Genomic DNA, 25,806 nt, shown 5'->3' with positions numbered 1-25,806 from the left:
TTGTTTAACCTCACGTTACCACGGCAACATGACACCATTTTTATCTCTCCGATATCCGATCCAGTGGTTTTGACCAGTATCGGACCAATGTCAACGAAATCTGACTGGCCTTTGTACATGCCTGACACAAGGAATCATGAGTAATAGGAGGTGGATATGGGTGTGTGGGTGTCTGTGTGCGTGTGTGTGTAAAAAATGGCATTTCATTTAATAATCAGTGAATCAATATTAACTTATTTACAGCACGATGTATAAAATCAGGTCAGTTAAACAGGAATATAAACAATAAAATGACATTAGAAAAATAATCCCAACATTACTGAAGAGTGTTTTGGCCAGTTACAAGAACATTTTGAGAAAAAGTCAGAATTTTCAGAGGGAAAAAACTGACTTTGTCTTCAAAAAAGTTCATGTGGACAAGGAATATCAACAATTATTTGCAAGATTTTCAACAAAGAGTTTTTTTGTAATATTATTTCACAGATTTAATTATTAATCTTGCCAGTCAGACACATTAAAAACAAACCTGTTGACATGAACACACTAAAAATATTTATTTAAGTATTTGTGATTAATAATATAAAAACCACTTGTTAGTTAGTGCAGCTTTAAATGCTCAACAACATCACGCACACTTTGTGATGTTTTGAAGAATTAGTAAAGACAATCCTGTTTTAAAGTTTTCCTTTTTGCTTCCACAAACTTTGACGTTTGACATTTTTGTCGCACGTTGTCGACAAAGTTTGATTTTGATACTTGACGATGTTCCAGCGAACTGTCGGGAATGTGTTAACGTGTGACAGGGTGAAATAGATCGCGATGGTGACATGACCTCGCTCAATTGTTAAGGTTTGTTTTTAGAGGAAGCAAAAGTGAGGACACGAGTGAAAGCATTAACGCTGCTGTGTTTTAGCGTCTCATAATAAAAATGATGCTTGACTGAAACTGAAACGTGTCTGATATTTTTTGTATTTAAAGATAGTTTTTGAAGTGTGGTTGTATCAAGTATTGTCATAAAGTCAGGGCTGTGAGCGCCCCCTACTGTGAGAACCTGCCACTTGTTCTCAGTGAAAACAAAAGACTTGTGTAATAAAATGTATGTCAGTTGAAGTCTGCTGTCTTATCTTATGTTCACATCTTTAGCTCATTGTTAGACAGACTTTTCCACCAGGAAACTGAAGTTTGTAAAGCACTCACTCTCCCACACCAAAGTCCAGAGAGAAAATCAGTGATTTTAACATCACAAACCGAGGAGGTGTTAATCCACTGCTGCCTCCATTACTAAGTTGAAATGTCTTATTTTGTCACTTCAGTGTTTGAAATCCTTTGTTTAGGTTGACCTCAGTGACACAAAGTGACCACACGTGGCAGCAGAGGACCAGCAGCTCCTGTGTCTCCGCCAGCCAAAATCACTGATTTTCTCTATGGACTTTGGTGTGGGAGAGTGAGTGCTTTACAAACTTCAGTCTGTCTAACAGTGAGATAAAGACATGAAAACTGTCAGCTGTATGTCAGCAGAAAACAAAAACCTTAACTGTCCCTTTAACACTGACTGTTGTCCACTTTAAAATGTGTTGTTCATGTTCAGCAGGAGAATTGGGTGCTGAAGCTGCTTCACCAGGAAGTTTTACAGAATAATAACATTGATTATGGCGCTTCGCTGTGGCCAATGTTGGTACTGCAGTCATTTTCAGCACAGACCACAGTACATTTGATGACTTTTCAGCCAGTAAAATGTAAAGGTATGGGTGTGTCCTTCCTGGTCACTGAGGACATCAGGGCGTGGTCAGAGGACAGGGTAAGTCTGTGGTCGGTCGCTCCTGGAAGGAAAACAGAAGTGATGCATTCAATGACTTGCGTCCGATTTTGTGCAAATGCCCTTCGTGTTACTTTGAATCTGAACGTCGGTTTTATCATTACGTCAATGTGATATTTAAGATTTACGTTTTTTGGTTTAAGACCGTACTGTTGTATGGTGGCCTGGAAGTGCAAACAATTATTTATTTATATTATACAATTATAAAACAGGAAACACTTTTACAAAAGTTTCAGTTCTCACTCACTCACATACACGTTCTCATGCTGCAACATGGGCTTTGCTCAAGGACACAGACTAGCAGAGCCAGGAATTGAACCCACAACCTTCCAGTTGAAAGATTTACTTCTAAAACTTAAGTGCTTTTTATATCAGAAAATGACTTTTGATACTTAAATATCATGTATAAATGTCATAAACTTTAAGACTTTTACTTAAGTAATATTAGAAAAAGTCATTTTCTGGGAACATACTCATTACGGATAACAAGAAACAACGATTTTTGCTAACTCACACTCCCTCCCCCGACTCCAGGCTGGTACACGACGTCCACTGTGTCCTTTCGTCTTGCCCTCATCCTCCGGGCGTCTCCAAGAACCAGCAGGGAAACAACAAACAACATGCCCACCGCCACGGACAGAGCCAGAGCTGTGATCACCACGAGGTCACCGCTGGTTCTCCGCGGAGGGTCCTGGTCCTGGTCCTGGTCGGCAGCCTTCATCCCAACATCGGCGTTGGCTGCAACTCGAGGACGAGTTACGAGCAGATGTGAAATATCTGAGGACAAATCGACGATCACGATGTTTCAGAGACACAAACATTCTGACCAACACGATGGCGATTAATCGTTGAAATTTGCGTTAAATACTTAAAAGTCTCTACAACACCCGATCAAAATAGAATCTTAAATAACATCATTATAAATGATGATGTCCTGAAAAGATGCAGCTCCCCCTTGTGGCAGCTTAAAAGGAATCACTATAACTGTATGTTGGTGAACTGGACAGGACAGACACCCAAGTGCCCAGGTCTTTCAAAATAAAACGAGGTTTGTTGGCGTGGGGTGGCTCAGTGGTTTAGACCGGTACCCCTGTGTGCAGAGACTTTATGGTCACAAGTTCAACTCCACCCCTGGCAGGTTGTACTCAATTCCCTTGTAAGTCACTTTAGATGAAAGCATCTGCTAAGTGACATGTAATGTTGCTTAATTGCATTGCAGTTGATGTGAAAAGTGGAAATCTGTCAAGAATTCCTGTTTTGTGGGCAATGGCGTCTAAATTCAAAATGGCCAACTTCCTGTTGTGTCAAGTTTGTGTCCATAGATGTGTTCGGAGTCGGTCTCTTGTGTCACGTATGAAGTTTGAGGTGATCGGTCAATGTACGGCAAAGTTAAAGGGCACTTCCTGCTTTGTGGCGATTGGTCGGAATTTGCCAAAATTCCAATGGTTGCCTTGAATCCGCGGAAAAACTTTTTTTTTACATGTTTTTTATGTTGGTACGATGAACACGCTCAGAAAAATCACAAATATTGCTGCCAAATTCAAAATGGCCGACTTCCTGTTGAGTTGTGGCCATCATAGACATATATATGTATATATGTATATATACTCTTACTGTAATGATAAATACTGAAATATTTATATTTAACATTTCATCTGTGTCTATAATAACCAGATCCTGAAATGTAGATGTGACATGAGGGTTTTCTAAATAAAGAGCACTGACGTTTACATTTAACTGATTTTGATTAATCATTTTTATATTCACATTGATGAACATATATATACACACTTACTGTATATTTACACAGGGGGCATTGATGAACATACATATCTATGCAGCTAGACAAGTCTGTGTGTGTGTGTGTGTGATTAATCGTTTTTGTATTCACATTGATGAACCTATATACATATATGTATATAGGTTCATCAATATATACATATATATGATATGTAAATATATATATCAGATATATAAATATAAATATTTCAATATTTATCATCACAGTAACAGTGTTACACACATTAGTAGCTGTAAACACTCAGCATTAGAGAAATACATACGTTGGTTTGGTGCCTATTTGTTTCCCAGATATATTAGTGTGTGTGTGTGTGTGAATGGGTGAATAAGAGGCATTAACTTAAAGCACTGTGTAGAAAGGCGCTTTATGAAGTTCAGTCCATTTCCTTTTATTAGTTTACGGGCCGATCTGCCACATCCAATATGGCGGCGACGTCGACGTACGAATCAGCCCTCAGTGCGGCTTCTACATATATATGTCTATGGTGGCCATGGTCCCAATGGATTTTTTTGTCCGTCTTGGGCTCTGACAAGTTCCCACCAAGTTTCGTGAAATTTGGTGCAACTTAATTTTGGCTTGCTCCATCCACGTTTCACCTCAGGGGGCGCTTTAGAGCCCTGGTGCAACGCACGGGTCCGAGGGCTATGACAATATTGCCTTTTCGCCCCATCTGACCTCCATGCCAAGTTTCCAGAGTTTTTATGCATGTGAACCCCCTCAAGAAAGACATGCAGTAATAATAGTAACTAGTACAAATTGTGGTGTGTGTGTGTGTGTGTGTATATCGGTACGACAAACAAAGACGTAGTTAGGATGCAAATCGCCCAAAATGGACGGCAAAATTCGAAATGGCCGACTTCCTGTTGAGTTGAGGCCATGGTTCCAAACAACCTTTTTGTTTGTATTGGGCTATAACATCTTCCCAGCCTTAATCACCCACTCATTTTGGCACTGTTTTCACTGTGAAAACCTTATGGAGCCCTTGAGCAACTCACTGGTTTGGGCACTATGCCAATATCACATATTCACCAGGCCTTTTCGTGTCCTTCACATCCACTTGTTTTAAACAGTCTGTGGTTGAAGTGGACTTAAGCAGACTCGCGTACCTTCCAGACTGAGGAGGAAGTAGGCGTCGTCTCCTTTGATGAACTTCCTGCTCCCCAGTCTGTCGTGTGTGATAAAGGAGCTCGTCCCGGTGCCTGGACCTCGGTGGTAGGAGCCACCGTTGGACTTGGTCACCTTGGAGCCCACCTTCCTGGGATCGTCCCAGAAGAACTCGGTACCTGAAACACGAGACGGATGAGTCCCTGTGTGACGAAGCTCAGCTGACGCGTGGACAATGAAGCTCACCATCAGAGGACATCTTGTTGGGGTCAGTGGTGACCATGCGGTGCATGTTCATCTGCTCCCTGATGTCAGACTGCTGGTCCATCAGAGCCATGGTCGCCTGTTGCCATGGACACGGCCACTTGAGCTTGTCATCGTTGGGTCCAGAGGTCAAATGGAAGTAGACGGCCATGTAACCTTTACGGTTACTTTTTCCATTTAGGTACACGCCAACCTTTTGAAGCAGAAATCAGCATGAGCTTCTTTTCTACACGTTATGATGCTGATTTATTTAACTATTTTGTGTTGAACTAAAGGGATCGTTTGGGTTTTTTGTGCTTGTATGATGCACTAACACTGTTCACCCTGGGTGACACAGGAAACAAATCTGAGAAACCCATTTCCTCACTGAAGTCATGATTTTAGCCACTTAAATGTAAAGCACTCACTCTCCCACACCAAAGTCCATAGAGAAAATCAGTGATTTTAGCTCACAGGGACATAGGAGCTGCTGCTCCTCTGCTGCCTCGTGTGGTCACTTTGTGTCACTAAGGTCAATCTGAACAAAGTTTTATTGTAAAAGCCAAAGTGACAAAATAAGACATGTGTACTTAGTGATGGAGGCAGCAGTGGATCAACAACTCCTGTGTGTGTGATGTTAAAATCAATGATTTTCTGGCTCATGTCCCCACTGGCAGCCATTTTGTCTATTAGGACATTTAATAGAGAGCCGTTCACCTGGAAGGAGTAACCTGCTGGAGACACAAATCGGGGGCTGTACAGTTTTTGGCCTGATGGCGTCGTAGCCAACAGGCCGGTGATGTTGCGGATGTGCCATATGTGCTGGGGGCACTTTGTGGACGACAGGTTAATGTCATCGAGAGAGAAGCCCCCCTCTGAATCAGTTCCCCTCCTCCGGGCGTGAAAGCCCACACTGGTCTTCTTTGTAACATTCATATTGACAGTGTGCAGTTCCCATGACCCTGTTCCTCCTCCTGTTCCACACAAAACAGAGTGGATTAATCAATATTTATCCAGGTCTCGCATCATGTATTTTTTTTATCCCATTATAGTGTCTGATTGTAGCATTATAGCCCTAGGTGTTCCCACTACATTACTTCATTTATCAGTTAACTTATAAACTTGTGTTAATTCCCACAAACTCAGTCCAACAGTATGTGATCTCATGTCTTCCACCTGCTCTCTTGACTGCATTCACACTTCAGTCACAAGTACAAACGTGTCAAAGGTTTGTGCTGGTGTTTTATTCATTATTTAAAGTCCCTGTAAAGAGAAAGAAATATCTCTTATGACTTTGTCACCCCTCAGGTTTCAATAATGTTAGAATTCAGCAGCATTCTCTGCCAGTGAAGCAGCCAAACACACACTAAAACATACTGGTTTTTAAGCTTTTGTCCAGAATATAAACATAAATGCACTGTAAGGATCCATCAAGCTTTAGAGTCATGAGTAATGTTTAGTTCATGGTATATAAGCTAAAAACTTTTGTTGAGGTTTTAAATTATATAATAAAAGTTGAATTTTTTAAACAAAAAAATATGTTTAATACGTTACCTTGTATGTTCTTCAACAACATGTTTTTGATCAAGTCGCCGCCCTCCACGAACTCCCGCTTATAAATGCTGAGAACGTCAGTAGCTGCCGCCGTGTTGTAGAGGAAGAACTGCAGACACTGAGCTCCGTGTTTGGGGTAAAGCCAGCGAGTTTCCAGCACAGCCTCGTCACCCGGTGCAGCAGGGGTTGTGCTGAAGTGCATGAAGTGACCTTCACCTGCAAAACAGCCGGAAAGCAGCTGTTGGGGGTTAGCAGTTCCATGCGCATGTGAACGTCATAATATCTGAAATTCAAGTTCATAAGTGATAGGTTTTTTGAATTGTATGAATGGTCACCTTGGCATTGTCCCATGTTGGTGAAGTCAGTCTGAGGACCTCCACTCACAGACGTACGGCGTTCCCACTTTGCCATTCTCCATTTTTGAATCATCCCACAAATGTTTTCCTCCTCAAAGTCGCAGCTTTCCACAAAAGTGGATGATTTAGCTGTAGAGAGAGAGAGAGTTAAGTGATGATTAAACACATTAAAATCATGGAAGCGACGTCAAACAAACGTTTTATTTGTTTCACCAGAACGTGGTCCTGTCAGAAACCTGAAATAGTATTAAAAATCAATGTATGTCACATACATGGGTAAGATTTGCCCAGGATCGTCATCACAGATAATGTTATGTTATTCAACATCTCGTGCCACAGCTACTGCCATGGTCATCAGACTGAAGTTACTGTATATTTATCAACCATTAGCATGTTTGTGGTCGGTGTAACTACATCTTTCAGTGAAAATTATACATTTAAATATATCATCTGCCTCAGTGAAGTTCACAAATGTCACTGATAAACCAGGGAATTTGAGCAAAACACTGGGCTTACAAAGGTGATCACATTTCTCTCTCTTTAAAATGAACACATGAATTATAATCATAGACAAACAATGATCCTTTGTGTGCTAATTATGCGACAAATCATTTTAGCTCGAGAGGAGATATTATTTAACTGTTTCATAATTACAGCTAAGCAGTTAATTTACAGCTGGAACAAGTAGTGTTAACTAGCACCTGTGGTATGGTACTTAGCAGTAGTGAAGTGTTAGCAAACACAAGTGAAGTTTGAGTTAGCTGTAGTGAAATGATATGATGAATGAAACTAGCACCAGTAAAGTTTAGTTTGCTAGTAGTGAAGTGTTCACTAGCATCAGTAAAGTTTAGTTTGGTAGTAGTGAAGTGTTAACTAGCATCAGTAAAGTTTAGTTTGGTAGTAGTGAAGTGTTAACTAGCACCAGTAAAGTTTAGTTTGGTAGTAGTGAAGTGTTAACTAGCACCAGTAAAATTTAGTTTGGTGGTAGTGAAGTGTTAACTAGCATCAGTAAAGTTTAGTTTGGTAGTAGTGAAGTGTTAACTAGCATCAGTAAAGTTTAGTTTGGTAGTAGTGAAGTGTTAACTAGCACCAGTAAAAATGTAGTTTGGTAGTAGTAGTGAAGTGTTAACTAGCATCCGTAAAGTTTAGTTTGGTAGTAGTGAAGTGTTAACTAGCATCAGTAAAGTTTAGTTTGGTAGTAGTGAAGTGTTACCTAGCACCAGTAAAGTTTAGTTTGGTAGTAGTGAAGTGTTAACTAGCATCAGTAAAGTTTAGTTTGGTAGTAGTGAAGTGTTAACTAGCATCAGTAAAGTTTAGTTCAGTAGTAGTGAAGTGTTAACTAGCATCAGTAAAGTTTAGTTTGGTAGTAGTGAAGTGTTAACTAGCACCAGTAAAATTTAGTTTGGTAGTAGTAGTGAAGTGTTAACTAGCATCAGTAAAATTTTGTTTGGTAGTAGTGAGGTGTTAACTAGCATCAGTAAAGTTTAGTTTGGTAGTAGTGAAGTGTTAACTAGCATCAGTAAAGTTTAGTTTGGTAGTAGTGAAGTGTTAACTAGCATCAGTAAAGTTTAGTTTGGTAGTAGTGAAGTGTTAACTAGCATCAGTAAAGTTTAGTTCGGTAGTAGTGAAGTGTTAACTAGCATCAGTAAAGTTTAGTTTGGTAGTAGTGAAGTGTTAACTAGCACCAGTAAAATTTAGTTTGGTAGTAGTAGTGAAGTGTTAACTAGCATCAGTAAAATTTTGTTTGGTAGTAGTGAGGTGTTAACTAGCATCAGTAAAGTTTAGTTTGGTAGTAGTGAAGTGTTAACTAGCATCAGTAAAGTTTAGTTTGGTAGTAGTGAAGTGTTAACTAGCATCAGTAAAGTTTAGATTGGTAGTAGTGAAGTGTTAACTAGCACCAGTAAAGTTTAGTTTGTTAGTAGTGAAGCATTAACTAGCACCACTAAAGTTTAATTTGGCAGGAGTAAAGTGTTAACTAGCACCGGTGAAGTTTAGTTTGGCAGGAGTAAAGTGTTAACTAGCACCGGTGAAGTTTTAATTAGCAGAAGTGCCCTCAGACATCTGGTAGTTGATGTACTTGTGTCAGTCCTTCTTACTGCAGTTGTAGAGACGGTTGAGTTTGGCGAGGTCACTTGCGCTGAATCCCATCCTCTGACCAATCACATTGGTGAATTGTGGGATCTTGGGGACGATGGTTGGCTCAGAGCTGACGCTGAAGGACGTCTTACTGTAATGCATCAGAGAGTCGTAGTCGTAGGGGACGCCCAGATCGCTGGACACGGTGTCGTCACGTATCTTGAAGTTGTGCTCTTTACCTGAGGAACCAAGAGAATCTCAGGAATTCACTTGTTCCCTCATTTTTATTTACAGATGGAGATGGAGCAAGTTGACAGATGGTTGACAAGCACAAGGAGAAAAAGACTTGATGGTTTCTGGTAAGTTTATCATTAATTAGTCAAATTTTAACTGAGTAATTTAAGCTGTTACCATTTCTGACTCCAGGTCAGCGGTGGGCAATTATTTTCCCCAAGGGACAACATGAAAAACAAAAAATATTGTTGAGGACTGGGCCAAATTTGAATTCATTTGAATTTAATTTTATCTCTTTTATCTAAAAAAGCAGTAAATTGTATTGTTTTGGTGTAAATTTGGAAGCATACAAACACACAATAAACACAATTACTAACCAACTCTATTGAAAATATCAAATTACTACACCGATAATGAATGCTATTATATTATACTACTGTGGTGTAGTGCAGTGAATATATTGTCTAACACAACCACAACCCCACCCCCCGCACCTGCACGCTTACGCACACACACGCACACACTAATGCTGCAATCACACCGGATGAGTTTACATACGAGTAACGGTGCTTTGCTGGTTAGATAATATGATAATAAACATGGGGGGAGATAATGATAACTCCTGAACTTAAACTGAGGCAATTATAGAAGAAAGGTACTACGGACATCATTTTTAACGTTGCCTCCGACTCCTTTGTGCGCTCTTCATCAGATAAGCTCTGCCGAAAAGCTACTGCACCCTATAAATCTTTATTGCAAGGAGCGATATTGACCAAATTCACTGTACATACACCTGGTTTCCTCTACTGCTCATGCTGAAAAGACAGAGATCGTTACTCCTACCAATCCACAGTTATAGGGTGCAGTCACTTTTTGGCAGGCCCTGCCAAAAAGTGACTGCACCCTATAACTCTTTATTGCAAGGAGCGATAGTTACCAGGTTCAATGTGATCCCACATGATGTTGACGTAATCATCGCGGTCGGCCCTGGACTGCTCATGCCAAAATCCCAGTGCATGCAGGAATTCGTGCATGACAGTTCCCAGACGATCGCAGTTATTACCAATAGACAGTCGCTGCTTTCCCACGTGCTGGTTTCCCACAGAGGAGTAGCATCTATAGAGGAGGAGACAGGAGGTGAGATGTAAGTTTGTCTAAATGGTTTTTCTGTTTGCAAATATGAAAGAAACATCCTTGACATTCCTCCTCATCAGATATGGTTAAAGTAAAATTCATAAATTAGTAGCCCTTCTTTCTCTCTTTCTTTGAAGTGCCTTGTCAACATTTTTAGGTTTCAGGTTTTTATAAACCGCATATTCAATTTCACCAAAGTCCTCAGTGTTTTAGCTCACAGAAGCAGAGGAGCTGCTGGTCTACCTGCTGCCTCGTTTGTTTAGTGCACTTGAATCGTTGTGTTTTTGTACAGTTCATTCTGGTTGGCATGAATGCAATCGGAAACCTCTGATGCTGACTAAACAACCAAAAAGAGGTTGAACTCATCTCACAGGTAGCGTAGTATTTATGGCTACAGCCTTATCGACAACCGCAGGTGAGGAGAAATTGGTGAACCGAGAGGACGGTCGGAAATGAGAATGTCAATTCCATTCTTTGTTTCTGGCAGGTCCCATTTTTCCAGGATGGAGCAAGTGGGCGGTTTTGTGGCGCTTTAGGGTGACAATGCTTGCTCCACCAAGGAGGAGAATTGTGGGGCCTCCCAGATGAGACACAGAGGATGGAAGCCATTATAAAGTCTTCTGAATTTGAGCTATTAGTGGTTCTTCTCCCAGTCAGCTGCATGTAAGTTTCAGGAAAGCAGAACTATCACTTCATGCTGTTTCCAGCATAATACATTTTGGTTTGGTAAAGTATGGTATGGTTTGGTATGGTAAAGCCCTGAGTCAGACTGAACCAAACCAAACCATTCCACTCTGTGGAAACACGACTTTGAAGCTTGACTCACCCATCACCTTTGAACACAGCGATGTAGTTTTTCTCTTCCTTCCATGGTTTGAAGTCGATACAGGTCTTCAGTCTGTATTGGTCAAACGCCTTTAGGATCACACCCTTAGCATTCATGTCTGCACGTTACAGAGGACGAAGCAAGTGTTTCCAATAAATGGTGCAAATTTATGGGAAATGTTTTGAGCTTCTATAAGACAGAGAGTCTCACCCAGACTGTCGTCCAGGTGATAGGGAACGGTTGTTGGCCAGTGATACTCGTGTCCTAAAATGGAGTTTCTGTAGAATATCTGAGAAGAATGAAGAAAACAAAAAAATTCATAAATTAAAGCGTCATTTAATCAGACTTTATTTACAGTATATAGCACACAATCAAAACCTGGGCCTTCTGCTGCACCGCACAATCGTATTTTAATCAAAATGTTGATTTTGGCTTCTTGTGAACATAACACTGCCAACAGAAAGCAAAGTAAGTTGGCTCACTAAGTGCTCACTAAACAGCCTTCATACACAACATAGCTGCTGTTCATTGCACCACGCAGCTCCAAGTTTCCTGGTGACGAGTAACGCTATGTTAAAAAACACAGATATACAACATATACTGTAATTTACTGAATCAGTGGCAGAAGGTAGGAGCAATGGTTTGGGTAACAGACACTACGCACTGGAGCTTTTAAAGTTCTCATCCTTGCATTATCTCACGGTACACTATAAAAATGTAAACAATTACTTAAGAGTCACTAAAACTAACTAAAAAGTTGTATGAAATTGTGTTTGTGACATGATCAAGTTTAATTTAAATGAACTCGCATGGAATTGTGACCGAGAATATGATATGTGTTTCATGAATAAACTTCAAAAAGATTTTTGTCCAACCAATTTTGTAGTTTCTTAGTTACACGGTGAATATTGAAATTTTGAAACCTTTGTTGCTACATTAGGTCAAAGGAATAACTGAATCAAATAAATAATATTTTTGTCTCAAATCTCATTACTGATTACTAGGCGATGGTGGCTCAGTGGTAGAGCAAGTCGTCTACCCCCGCTAGTCTACATGTCGATGTGTCCTTGGGCAAGACACTTAACCCCACGTTGCTCCGGACGGCTGTGCCGGCAGCGTGTGAATGAGTATCTAAGATTGATAGAAAATCGCTGTATGAAAGCGTGAGTGAATGGGTGAATGGCAAAACTGTAGTATAAAGCAGCTTTGAGTGGTCATCAAGACTAGAAAAGCTCTTTATAAATACAGACCATTTACCATATACTGAGAACAAAATCACAAATGCATATCTGTGCTTTAAATGTCTCCTCATGTCTCGTTATACTGTAATCAAACGGAGTCCAACGAATGTGTAACTCACTTCATTCTGCTCAATATCGCCCTCCAGCAGGTCCAAACCCACCACTGCAATGAAAAAGCAAAAATCACAAAACACACGACAAAATTACACGACAAACAACAATAAAATAATTATAAATTCATTTAAAAGTGTCTTCAAACCTGCGTTGATGTTGTCAATGTCCCAGTCGTGGCTTTCGTCAACGTCGATCTCTGCAGATTAAGAATGAGATCACAATAAATGATAACGTTAAATAACGCAAACACGGAATCAGAATCTGTAGTGGAAATGATCATGTGACTCACCTGTTTCACCTGTTAGCTCAGCTGTTGCCTGTAAAACACAAGGAAACTCATTCATTCATAAGAACATTCATAAGTCATTGAGAGCCTGTTCACACGGGTGAAGACTGTATCATATTAGATTACATTTTGTCGTCATGGAAACAGCGTTTTGTTGTCGGCAAGAAAACCACGGTGTGTAAGCTATGTTATGAGCGTGTAGCAAAGCACAGGGAGTCTCCATATGCATCATGAGGACGTAGATGTAACTGCAAAAAGCTGAAAAATTCCCCATTTCCTTAAAAATGTCCTCATTTCTTCTGCGCTCACTTGGAGCAAAAACATCCTCAAAATTCAACTGGTGCTAAAATGATAACTAGAGCTAACAACATGTTTAGCATCAGTCATGTGACCTTATTCAGTGGTGGAAAACCCTGGATTTAAACATTTCATTAATGTTCTATAACCACACTACGCAATGCCAAGCAGGTCACAACTCACTACAAAGGTGTTTCCTTCCATGTATGATCATGTCACTGGAGGTCAGAGGTCAGATTTAGTGATTGCTGGACCTTCAGAGCAACACAGCTACATGACCCTCTATGACATCTCTTCTTTTTACACTTAGTTTTGTCGTTTTTGTCAGGCTTCCTTCTTCTTATGAACGATAGGTGATGAGTTGATGATGCAGGAAAAGACCCCACTGACACAGGACTTGTACCGAACAAAGGGATTTTATTTAGTCACAAGTCAGGCGTCAGAACCAAGCTCTGCAGCAGCTCGGGAGAATGTGTTCTTGCCGAATCTCCGAACAATTCTGCCTCAGAAAAGCAAAACTAACCTTAAACAGATTTTCTAGCATTCTTATTTGCAGGCATCACATGTTTGGACCCCCGCCTTTCTCCTGTTTCCATAATGCAACAGACTTGAAGAACAAGTCGGGTCCAGATATACCATACTGTCCCATGATCTTTAAATTGGACAATATCACCATTTAGTCAAACAAGAGACATCTATATTTCCTAACTAACCATATCCAAAACAGACCCTCACGCTTCCTGTCCTAAACGTATGGTCTGACTTGTCATGTGTCCAAGAGACCCTCTTGTCTCACGTTTACTTATTAATGTCAATCTTCAATACATTTAAGGATTTAAACATTAGCTGTGTTAATGTGTTCTTCTTAGTTCATATACTTCAGTTTGCAATTGACTGGTTATTGTTACATTCATGTTGTTTCATGTAAATTGTTTAAATTTGACAATAAAGTCTTAGTGTGGGACATTGTAAAAAAGTGATGGACATTATATCAGTCATGACACCATGTAGACAATCATTTAAAAACTAACCGATGATCCTCGTCTAAACATGTCAGACCCATCTGTGACAAAAAAGATCGAGAATCAAATCAAGGATTTGCAGAATTGTGACATAAATATAGGACACGTCCTGTTCTCAGAGACTTCAGACACGGGAGTGAAGTGTTGAAGATTAACAGTGAAACTGAGTCATAAAAGTGTTTGTTTCTCTGTGTGTCAACAGTCAGATGCAGTAAAAACAGTTAGTTAAAAACAGTCACTTCTCAGAAAGTAGTTGGAATTGTCACTAGTCAGTTAAAATGTTGTGGAGTCTTCACCATCTGTCCCTATGGTGACTAACAATACAGTGAAGCCAGTTGTGCAAGGGTTATAATAATGATAACAATAATAATAAAAATGATAACAATACAAACTTAGATTTATAAAGCGCCTTTTACAAAACCCGAGGTCGCTGTACAGTTGCAAACAGAAAAAAACTCACCAAACCCAGGCCCAGGAGCAGAACCAGAAAAACCTGATGTAACATCATTCTAGCTCCTCTCACTCACACTGACTGACCTGTCTGAACCTGATGCCCTTGCTCTGGGTAGAAGTGATGCAGTAGTTGCAACATTCACGTCCATTTTTATGGCTTAGCGTGTGGACGATGTATACGTGACTGGTAGGTCTTATCTCAGATATGTAATAACACCAATAAGCATTCAAGTCGTGCTGATCTGGTTATGGAAATGTTCAATAATTGTCTTCTCTGGACTATTATGCTTTCACTTGGAACAAGGTCCAGAGTTTAGTCCATTAGTCTGACCGGCGTGAATATAATGACTTGGCTTACAGATTATCATCCAAGGTAGAGTTAACAATGATATCAGTTATACATGGGTGAATATTTAACTACGTACTGTACGTGGACAAACTTGCTGGCAATAACAAGTGCACAAAAGTCTCCTCAGTTTACCTTATACAATAATCATTTATAGACCATTTGCTACATGCAAAAACACTTCCTTATAAAGTGTTTTATGTGTCTTTCAGAGACATTTTAATGTAGAACTTTACCCTCATTTAACAGCTTCAGAGGTTTCCGGGCTCAGAGGTTAAATAACTGGTTCTTCCCATCAGTTAGTCAGAACTGAAGAAGCCTCTTGGATGAGAGGATGAAATGTCTTCAACTCAACTCAAGCAGGACCCGTCGCCCACACCTCACTAGTGAAGAAGATTATGACCTGGATGACTGAGAACCTTCACCGACATGTTATTTCAGATGTTCATCATGGCGAAAATGAAGCAGAGAAGACTGTTGTTGGAGGAGGACAGAAAAGGTGACGCTCTTGTCGGATATAAAAAACGTCGTGATTATCCTAATGCAATGTCATTCCGATCCTGGTAAAAAAAATAATGTTTTACTTACATTTTGGGAGATAACATATTTGGTAAGCATTTTAAAGTGATAAATAAGATTATTATCTTAAATTAGATTATTTTAAATGTTGAGGTCTTGGAATGACAGGAGAGATGCAGCTACCCATTGTGGTTGGACTATATATTGGTGAGCTAGACGGCATTTTCAAATTACTCATGAAATAATTCCATTTTCACCACAATCAATTTATTATGTGATGCACAATTACAATCGTATTATTATATTATATGATAATAATATTATATATTATCGTAATATATCGTCCCAACCTTACTTGTGTATCACATTATAATCACATTTTACCATGTCATAGGTGTAGTGTTGCCAAAGCACAGTGAAAGAGTTTGAAGTTTCTTCTCTCCCACCACAGATCTGACCATCACCCTCCACAACTCTGTGATAACTCCTTCTCATACCACAAGGAACCTGGGTGTGACACTTGATGACCATCTCTCCCTCACTGCCAACATTGCTGCAACCAGCTCCATCTTGCAGATACATGTTGTACAACATCAGAAGGATACGGCCTCTTCTAACCCAGAAGGCGGCACAGGTTCTGGTCCAGGCTCTTGTCATCTCACGCTTGGACTACTGCAACTCCCTCCTGGCTGGTCTCCCTGCGTGTGCCATACGACCCCTGCAACTCATCCAGAATGCAGCAGCTCGACTGGTCTTCAACTTACCAAAATTCTCCCACACTACACCGCTCCTCCGCTCCCTTCACTGGCTTCCTGTAGCTGCTCGCATCCGCTTCAAGACTCTAGTGCTTGCGTTCCATGCTACAAACGGATCCGGTCCAGCCTACATCCAGGACATGATCAAAACCTACACCCCACCCCTTTAAAAGACTTCAGTCTTTCAGTGCCATGAAAAAGACCCAATAAAAAGTAATGAAAATGTGTTTTCATATTGACGTTTATTAGTCAGTTCACACACTGAGTTTACCAAAGATCCTCCTCTTAAAGATCTAATAGTAGAAGTAAAAATTTAATAAATACAGTAAAAGGTGTGAGAACCTCAATGATTTGTAAAAGAATTTCAGATTGGTGCAAAATAGTTTGGCAGATTTTGCATAATTCTCCTGACACACCAACCAACCAGTCATCCAACCAACCAACTAACCATTCATCCAAAGTGACCAACTGACCCAGGCTGACCAACAAACCCACCATCCATCCAATTAGCCAACCCACCAGCCAACCATTTATGCATCCAACCGTCCATTCAACTAACCAATCAAAGAACCAGAGACAGGTGAAAACAAACCACCCTGAAATAATCCTAATCTTACAGATTGTGAGTGAGATTCAACCACCTGCAGGTTCCACTAGTTTCAGGCTTCAAACCATCATGAGTTTATCTTCAGATCTGGATCCTGTCACCACTGTCACCTTCTCTGAATCCCAGCTGTCACAGAGAGACCACGTCTGTCCTGGTTTAGCTGCTTCAGTTGTCCTTCAATCCAGGATTCTAGGGTCTGTATAACCTTCACGTTCCTAAAACAGCTTGTTCCCTCACACATGATGGAACATGCACTGGGTTATCTTCACCAAGGCAATGATGAAAATTCCCCCGATCAAGGTGCAGGTCGGCCAGAGCAGGGAGTGGAAGACGGTGACTGAGCCATAGATCTGGGTCAGAATGGCACAGTCCATTTTGTCCGTTGGGTCCACGAAGCAGTCAACGGTGTGCTGAGACCTCAGACGATCAGAAATGTTCTGAACTACGGTGTGTGTGGCAGAATAGTCTTTAATGCACTTTGGGATGTAGAAGCACTGAAGCAAAAAGAGGAAAAACAGAATTCATGTCAGTATATTTCACTAAAAATCCACATTTCTCCATATTTTTCTTGTTCGTCTTGCTTTTAGGGAGCTTTTATTTTGTTAACTGATTTGCTGGTTAGGCAAATCCTTTTACACCATGCGTTTGACTCAAAACTTGACTTAAATGTATTATGTTTTTATGCTTTCTATTTGTATAGATTTGTATTCTGTACATGCTGTACAGACCGCTCCTTGGATGTTTTTAAATGTGCTCTATAAATAAATTATCAGTTGTGGAGTTACCTCAGAGTTGCTCTCCTGCGTCTCCTCGTTGTGCAGCAGTTGCACCACTTTCCCCGAGACGCTGACGTAGACCTGGAGACAGGGATAACGGGACGTCTCCCAGCACTCTGCTCCGCAGCCGTACGAACAGTTCACGTCCCACATGATGGTGGAGTTGAGGATGGTGCAGCTGGCCTTCTCCGTCCACACGCTGTGGGAAAACAGATCGCTGAACTCCATACTTCAAATCATAAAGAACAGTGTGTGTGTGTGAACTTACAGTCTAACAGTAATATAGACAAATCCGTCAAATTTTGTTTTCAACCTTTAGCGACAATTTATTGACCAACTGCTAATCGATTAATCAAGAAAATAGTTGAATAGATGTGTAAGTGTTTTCTGGAGAGAAATGAGAGAATGAGAGAAAGTTTATCATAAAGTTGCAGACGTAATGCTGCAGCTCTGAAATAAAATCCGTTATGTGTGGTTCCATACTCGTGAAAAGCACCAGGGGGCAGTATAAGGTTCAGATATGTTCAGTTTATCAGGATCTGTAATACATTTCTCTTTTTCTGCGGATTTAAAGTTCACAGTGATCTCTGCTCTGGTGTTTTTCCTGCCAACATGGCGGCATTGTTACCTGTCAGAGTAGGAGCGCAGTATGGTGATTCCCACGATGAAGTACATCATGGCAGAGAAGGCGATCATGATGACGCCCAGGAGTATGGCTCTGTCCTCTCCTGCGCTCAGAGCTGTCACCCTCTTCTTCTTGTCCAGAGTCTCCAACTCGCAGATCCTGCGGTAGAAGGTTCTGAAAAAGATGCATTTCACCACCACTGAGACAAACTCCAGACAACGATAAACAAACAACAATAATAGCAATAATAATAAAGGGCAAACAAAACAATAGAATAAAGACGGTGTTGTTGACTGGTAATGCTATTGCATCCATGTTTTTTACGACGATTACAATTCACTTCTGTGTATCTTCAAATAGTGACAGGAGGATACTGCACACTGCAGTATCCTCCTGTCACTATTCAGTCTGCACAGGTGGAAAAAAAAGATTGCAAGAAGATTTCAATGGATTTTTAGAAAGTTACAAACATAGTAAATACTTTTGTTAAACAGCAAAACGCCTCATTTGACCCCTAACACCTCATTTGACACCTCATTTCACCATGAATGTCTCATTTGACCATAAACGCCTCATTTGACCCCATATGCCTCACTTGACCCAAAACGCCTCATTTGACCATGAACGCCTCATTTCAAATGAGACCTAAAACGCCTCACTTGACCATGAGTGCCTCATTTGACCATGAACACCTCATTTGACCATGAACGCCTCATTTGACCATGAACGCCTCACTTGACCATGAATGCCTAATTTCACCATGAATGTCTCATTTGAACTCAAACGCCTCACTTGACCCAAAATGCCTCATTTGACCTTGAACGCCTCACTTGACCCCGAACGCCTCATTTGACGCCTCATTTGACCATGAACGCCTCACTTGACCATGAACGCCTCATTTGACCATGAACACCTCATTTCAAATGAGACCCAAAACGCCTCACTTGACCATGAGTGCCTCATTTGACCATGAACACCTCATTTGACCATGAACGCCTCATTTGACCATGAACGCCTCACTTGACCATGAATGCCTAATTTCACCATGAATGTCTCATTTGAACTCAAACGCCTCACTTGACCCAAAATGCCTCATTTGACCTTGAACGCCTCACTTGACCCCGAACGCCTCATTTGACGCCTCATTTGACCATGAACGCCTCACTTGACCATGAACGCCTCATTTGACCATGAACACCTCATTTCAAATGAGACCCAAAACGCCTCACTTGACCATGAGTGCCTCATTTGACCATGAACACCTCATTTGACCATGAACGCCTCATTTGACCATGAACGCCTCACTTGACCATGAATGCCTAATTTCACCATGAATGTCTCATTTGACCTCAAACGCCTCACTTGACCCAAAATGCCTCATTTGACCTTGAACGCCTCACTTGACCCCGAATGCCTCATTTGATGCCTCATTTGACCATGAACGCCTCACTTGACCATGAATGCCTCATTTCACCATGAATGTCTCATTTGACCTCAAATGCCTCACTTGACCCAAAACGCCTCATTTCACCATGAACGCCTCATTTGACCCCAAACGCCTCACTTGACCACAAGTGCCTAATTTTACCCCAAACGCCTCATTTGACCCCAAATGCCTCGACCCAAAACGCCTCATTTCACGATGAATGTCTCATTTAAACATGAACGCCTCATTTGACCCCAAATGCCTCATTTGACCCCAAATGCCTCATTTGACCCCAAACACCTCACTTGACCCAAACGCCTCATTTGACCATGAACGCCTCATTTGACCCCAAATGCCTCATTTGACCATGAACGCCCCATTTGACCATGAACGCCTCATTTGACCATGAACGCCTCACTTGACCATGAATGCCTCATTTCACCATGAATGTCTCATTTGACCTCAAACACCTCACTTGACCCAAAACGCCTCATTTGACCTTGAACGCCTGACTTGACCCCGAACGCCTCATTTGACGCCTCATTTGACCATGAACGCCTCATTTGACCATGAATGCCTTATTTGACCGTGAACGCCTCATTTGACCATGAATGCCTCATTTGACCTCAAACGCCTCACTTGACCCAAAACGCCTCATTTGACCCCAAACGCCTCACTTGACCCAAAACGCCTCACTTGACCATGAACGCCTCACTTGACCATGAACGCCTCATGAACAGTTGAAAAGAAAAGGATTGAGTGGTTATGTTTGAATATAATGCTGACATCTAGTGGTCATGTTTTGTATTCTGTGTTGTTCAGTACCTGCGTTCACCTTTTCCTTCTGATCTGATGTTTGCTGACCACAGAAACATCCTGTCTGACACATGTGGGACCTGCTGTCCACTGCAGTCACTGCTGGATGCGCTGATCCACCTTTGAGACGAACAGGAGCTGTAAGTGAACATTTGAACAACAATATTTATGTCATGTTTTAGTGATTTCAACAACATCATCACAGTCATCGTGACATTTGGACGATGTACGTCCTGTCTCCTGGTATCTGGAAAAATAACAGATATTTGAATGTTTTTGTCTCAGTTTTACGTCTCATTTCTGAAAACTACGACCAAATCTGAGATTCTGTAAAGTCAGGGAGTTGTTTTTGTTTTTCAGTATTCTGATTAGCTAGCATGGTGCTGTGCTGCCATCTATAGGTCTGGCATGGTCATAACAGTGCTCAATGGTGTGTGGACGATGTTGTTATTATTATTCAAAACAGAGGTGGGAAAATAAGTTTCTATGAATACCTGGCTAAGTGGGCCGATATTTGCATTTTTTATTATCATCACTGGCTGATTATTACAAATTATTTGCAATTTTTTATATTTATATATATTGCAAAAAAAATGTTTTCTCAGATTTTCTCTGTCTTTTTGTTATTGTCAGTTTTAATGTTTTATCAGATGGAGGAAAAAACGTGACTTAGTTAATCAGCTGACCTGATTTCTAAGAATCTGCAGCAGTCGACCTCCAGTAATAGTTCAACAACCGTGACAAATTCATCAGTTTGAATGATTTCTTTGTTTCATGAAGCAAAGAAACCAGAATATATTCACATAAAAAAAATTGATTATTAATTGACTCATCGTTTATTTAATCGTTGTCTTTTAAGACTTTTAAACACGTTTTTATACACAAATAATTGTGGACATAAAAGTTGGTTCTGATTGAGCTGAACAACATTTTCTGATGTTCTGATAAAAACATTTTGATAAAAGGCACAAAACACATTTGTGTTGTGATGATGACGATGATGATGAAGCTGCAGCTGACTCTCAGCAGCAGCGTCACAACATTTACGGGAAAACTAATATTGACTCAGGCTCACGTCAGGTGCTCCATTATTCACACATCTGTGTGTGTGTGCGGGTATTACTAATGTTGTGGGGACCTAAAACTGTTTACACAGTCACATTATGGGGACTTGTCTTCCTTGTGGGGACAAAAATCAAGTCTCCACAACGTAAATGACTGCATTTTAAGGTGAAGATATGTTTTACGGTTAGGTTGAGGTTATGGTCAGGGTTAGGATTAGGCCAGTAGTAATTGTGGTTATGGTTAGAGTAAGTCTCCAGGAAATGAATGTAAGTCAATGCAATGTCCCCTCAAGTCATGAATGTCCAACATGTGTGAGTGAGTGTGTGTGTGTGTGTGTGTGTGTGTGTGTGTGTGTGAGTGAATTATTTACAGACCCTATAAACAAAAACATGAATTTTCACACCATCTTTTCCATCACTGAAAGGCTCCGCCCACTTTAACAGCAGCTGTCACTGTGAAAGTGGTAGAAGTAAACTAGGCTAACTAACCTGTAAATCTGCAGTCACTTTTAGACTGAAATGTTTATTTAAAATGAGACAAAGGTGTCATGTAAGAAATGTTTATTTAAAATGACTCTTTCTTTACTTAATTAAGTTGAATTTAAGAATTTAAAGTGTCTCATATTCACACACACACACACACACACAACACACACGTGTGAATAATGGAGCGCCTGAATCTTTGATAAAAACAGAAAATGAGATGAGCTAAATATTCTTCAAGGAATTGTATATTATAAACTTAACTAATACAATGAAACATTTATTTTATTTTTGGAAGAATGACTGTAAACTATATTTATTGCCAAAGTCAGATAAATGTTCTTGTTTTAAGAAAAATAATCCGTCAAAGGCTAAAATATTTGAAACTATCTGAAAAAAGGGAAAACAGACCAAAATCTTCAAGTCCAGTCAAAATGAATTTTTCATTTTTTTATCTAAATTTATAATATTTTCTGACATTTGAATACATTTAAACATCCTTTAAAATCTCTGTATAAATCAAATGTATTATTATTATTATTGTTGTTATTTCTAATTAAAACACAGTGAAAACAGACGCGGTCTCACCTGCTCTGTGACTGCAGCGTCTGACAGAGGTCAACGGTCAGAGCGTCGGAACAATCGTCTCCAAACATGAAAACATGAACCTCATCCACAACAAACTGCTGCTTCACCACTTCATTTACGTCCTCACTCAGAGTTTCAAAGGATTAAAACAACAACAACATATTTCACTTTAAATCCAAACGTCTGTGGTTGAAGTGAAACACAGCTTCTGTCTGAGGAGAAGAGAGGAGGAGGCTCTGTGTGCGCATGTGTGTGTGTGTGTGTGTGCCTCTGTGGCTGTCACACACACACAGACACACACACACACACACACACACACACACACAGACACACACACACACAAGCCCTAAAACTCAATTTTAAACCCAAACGTGAAAATGCCACTCTTATGTTTGTGTGTAAGTAACTTTGTGAAAATGAAGATGTGTTAGCACCAACCCTGCAAATTTTGCACTAATACTCTACGTCTTCTTGTGACAGCGTTACAGCACCACATACAGGCCTGGCATAGGTACTGCAGTGTTTACACTCATTTTGTGTCTGTGACGACTTTTCTGGAAACGATGGCGTGTTTACGCGTTTTTTACGTACAAAAAAGTAAAAGATTGTTCAGGGAAATTGTGTGTTTCGTGTGGATTAGACCTCATTAGGACCAGGTTTTTTGTCTCCATGAAGACTACTGGTCCCGACAAGGACGCACACAAACACACACACACACACAGAGCGCAGTTTCTTCACCTTCTTTCTTCCACGTGTTGAAAAGGTCAAGGACAGAACTTCATGTGTGTTTCAAAGCACAGGAGGAATGTTGTGATACACACGTGCTTCCACATGCTTTCCACATACTGTACAACGTCCTTAGACACACACACACACACACACACACACATAACAACACACACAGTCGCACTTGTATCTTTGTAACGTGTTGCCATCATTCATTCTCTCCCAGAACCATTTCCCTGATGCCTCAAAACACAACCTGGATCCTACTGTTGACCAAGTCTTGTTTGTCTGACACCATAATTATAGTTTGATTATGGTCTGTGATTAACAACGCAAACTTAAAGATGAATGTCTATTAAAACTGGCTCATCTATGGAGTAGAAATGTGAAATAATATTTGATACTTCTTGGCTGGGGCCACACGGTGGTGTAGTGGTTAGCACTCTCGCCTTGCAGCGAGAAGACCCGGGTTCGAGCCCCGGTTGGAACAAGGGCCTTTCTGCATGGAGTTTGCATGTTCTCCCCGTGTGTGCGTGGGTTCTCTCCGGGTACTCCGGCTTCCTCCCACAGTCCAAAAACATGCAATGTGGGGATAGGTAAATTGAACACTCTAAATTGACCATAGGAGTGAGTGTGAGAGTGAATGGTTGTTTGTCTCTATCTGTGTGTGGCCCTGCGATGGACTGGCGAACTGTCCAGGGTGTACCCCGCCTATCGCCCGATGTAGCTGAGATTGGCACAGCACCCCCCGCGACCCTCTGGCAGAGGATAAAGCGGTAGATGATGACTGACTGACTGACTTCTTGGCTGACAAACTCTCAACCTTGAACCGACGTTGGAAAGGGAAAATCAGATTTTTTTACAACTCAGTGGAAAACCGAGGGAGGGAAGCACAATTTTTTAAAAATACTACTGCTATTCTAGCAATACAAAGTATTTGTATTCCTTTAAGCATCATGTGCTGAACTGCTCAGTGTCCCACACCAAACCTCATAGAGAAAATCAGTGATTTTAGCCGGCGGGGACACAGCAGCTGCTGCTCCTCTGCTGCCTCGTGTGGTCACTTTGTGTCACTGACGTCAATCTGTACGTTGGATTTCAAACACTGAAGTGACAAAATCAGACATTTGAACTTAGTGATGGAGGCAGCAGTGTGTGTGTGTGTGTGTGTATGTGTGATGTTAAAATGACTGATTTTCTCTGTGGGCTTTGGTGTGGGAGAGTGAGTGGCAGATAATGTCACATTATAACAATGCTGTGGGAGCTCATAAGTATAGTGGAGCACTGGTGTTAGAAACGACACACACTCTCTGTCTGGACTCTCACCCTCGTCTCTCACTGGTACTTGAACCATAAACTTCACAACGTTCCTGGACGTCGGCGCCATGACATGAAACATGGTGACAGCACAGGTGCTGCCACCTGTCTCTCTCTCTCACACACACACACACACACACACACACACACGAACATATGAGCATGTCAGCGGGGATGTCACGGTTCTGTTTCAGGACGGCATGTTCACAGAGTCACAGAACTTAAAGTCCCTGAAAAACAAACAGAAAACCTGACACAACCACTCACTCTCCCACACCAAAGTCCACTGAGAACATCAGTGATTTTAGGTCCACTGCTGCTTCATGTGGTCACTGTGTCACTGAGGTCAATCTGAACAAAGGATTTAAAATGCTCAAATGTGTGATTTATAATTCTGTGACAAACAAACAACAAAGGTTAAGGTTTCTGTCTTTGAAATGGTTCATTTTCTGATCCACACATGAAACCAAAAAAAACAAACTGAACTATCTCTTTAAGAGAGACTGGATGAGTCAGAGTTTAGGGCCTGTGGAAACTCACCTGAGAGAAGAGACCTGTGACACGGTCAAACTCTTTAGCAGCAGCAGCAGCAGTAGCAGCAGCAGCAGGTGGAGGAGGTGAAGGAGGTGAAGGAGCGTTTCACGTGTCCTGTCACGTCCTCTGTGCACTTTTTCTCTCTGTTGTCAGTTTGTTGTTCAGTGAAAGTGAAGAACATGAGCAGAGATCAAACCTCCGAGCGTCTGCACTGTTGAAAAGCAGGAAGCAGGTGACACACCTTTCATTAACATTTAGACTATTTGACTTGCTCCTTAATAAATGCCTCTTTGTTTCTCAGCCACAGGCGTGGAGCTGCTTTTTATTAACATTTATTTGTACAATGGTGACATCTAGTGGATGTGAGTGGATCCTACATGAGTCACTGAGTCACATTCATAAGACAATTGTTTTTATTCCCCATTATTATTTATTCTGCCCATAAAAACATTCACACACAAACTCCATATGAACATTTGTGACGTCGTTTTCATGAAAATGCGTTCAGATGCAGAGTTTAAAGGTTTTGTAATGATTCAAATATCAAACTTTTAGGATGCAGATACAAACAAACAATGACTCAGCAGAATAAATTGTCTCGTCATTAAAAAGTAACTTGAATCTTGAGTTCTCTGGTTCAAAATGTCAGATTTGATGAGACTGACAT

General features: G+C 40.8%; 2 protein-coding genes across 3 annotated transcripts; both read right to left on the bottom strand.

Annotated features, from left to right (window-relative positions):
* Positions 1 to 874: 874 nt before the first annotated feature.
* On the bottom strand, positions 875 to 14,733 carry mep1ba (meprin A subunit beta a). Its single transcript, XM_058638192.1, has 15 exons — positions 14,565 to 14,733; positions 12,789 to 12,816; positions 12,645 to 12,695; positions 12,505 to 12,548; positions 11,355 to 11,433; positions 11,145 to 11,262; positions 10,122 to 10,300; positions 8,971 to 9,189; positions 6,854 to 7,003; positions 6,519 to 6,734; positions 5,682 to 5,938; positions 4,968 to 5,178; positions 4,724 to 4,900; positions 2,331 to 2,593; positions 875 to 1,820 (listed from the first exon to the last, which is right to left on the bottom strand). The coding sequence occupies exons 1-15, from the start codon at positions 14,610 to 14,612 to the stop codon at positions 1,776 to 1,778; spliced, it is 2,085 nt and encodes a 694-aa protein (XP_058494175.1). The 5' UTR covers positions 14,613 to 14,733; the 3' UTR covers positions 875 to 1,775.
* Positions 14,734 to 16,400: 1,667 nt separating this feature from the next.
* LOC131465142 (calcium-activated potassium channel subunit beta-2-like) lies at positions 16,401 to 25,366 on the bottom strand. Of its 2 annotated transcripts, none has more exons than XM_058637515.1 (5): positions 25,146 to 25,366; positions 20,437 to 20,565; positions 18,189 to 18,359; positions 17,570 to 17,759; positions 16,401 to 17,278 (listed from the first exon to the last, which is right to left on the bottom strand). In XM_058637515.1, exons 2-5 carry the CDS (start codon positions 20,484 to 20,486, stop codon positions 17,018 to 17,020), a joined length of 672 nt encoding a protein of 223 aa, XP_058493498.1. In that variant the 5' UTR covers positions 20,487 to 20,565; positions 25,146 to 25,366; the 3' UTR covers positions 16,401 to 17,017. The 2 variants fall into 2 exon arrangements, with proteins under 2 accessions (XP_058493498.1, XP_058493497.1); XM_058637514.1 differs by lacking the exon at positions 25,146 to 25,366 and adding an exon at positions 22,563 to 22,818.
* Positions 25,367 to 25,806: the final 440 nt, after the last annotated feature.

This window comes from Solea solea, chromosome 9 (assembly GCF_958295425.1).
Source record: "Solea solea chromosome 9, fSolSol10.1, whole genome shotgun sequence".
NCBI lineage: Eukaryota > Metazoa > Chordata > Actinopteri > Pleuronectiformes > Soleidae > Solea > Solea solea.
Note: the sequence above shows the minus strand (reverse complement) of the source record. Positions and strands in the feature narration are given on the sequence as shown.

Excerpts from the sequence above, each read along its gene's own strand:
- LOC131465142 (XM_058637514.1), bottom strand. The coding sequence starts at position 22,630 with ATGTTTGGAGACGATTGTTCCGACGCTCTGACCGTTGACCTCTGTCAG. Across the intron at positions 20,566-22,562 it reads ACGCTGCAGTCACAGAGCAG|CTCCTGTTCGTCTCAAAGGT; the intron begins GTGAGACCGCGT and ends GTTCACTTACAG. Across the intron at positions 17,279-17,569 it reads CGCAGGAGAGCAACTCTGAG|TGCTTCTACATCCCAAAGTG; the intron begins GTAACTCCACAA and ends TTTTTGCTTCAG.
- mep1ba (XM_058638192.1), bottom strand. The coding sequence starts at position 14,612 with ATGATGTTACATCAGGTTTTTCTGGTTCTGCTCCTGGGCCTGGGTTTG. Across the intron at positions 12,696-12,788 it reads TGAGCTAACAGGTGAAACAG|AGATCGACGTTGACGAAAGC; the intron begins GTGAGTCACATG and ends CTTAATCTGCAG. Across the intron at positions 4,901-4,967 it reads CAACAAGATGTCCTCTGATG|GTACCGAGTTCTTCTGGGAC; the intron begins GTGAGCTTCATT and ends CTCGTGTTTCAG.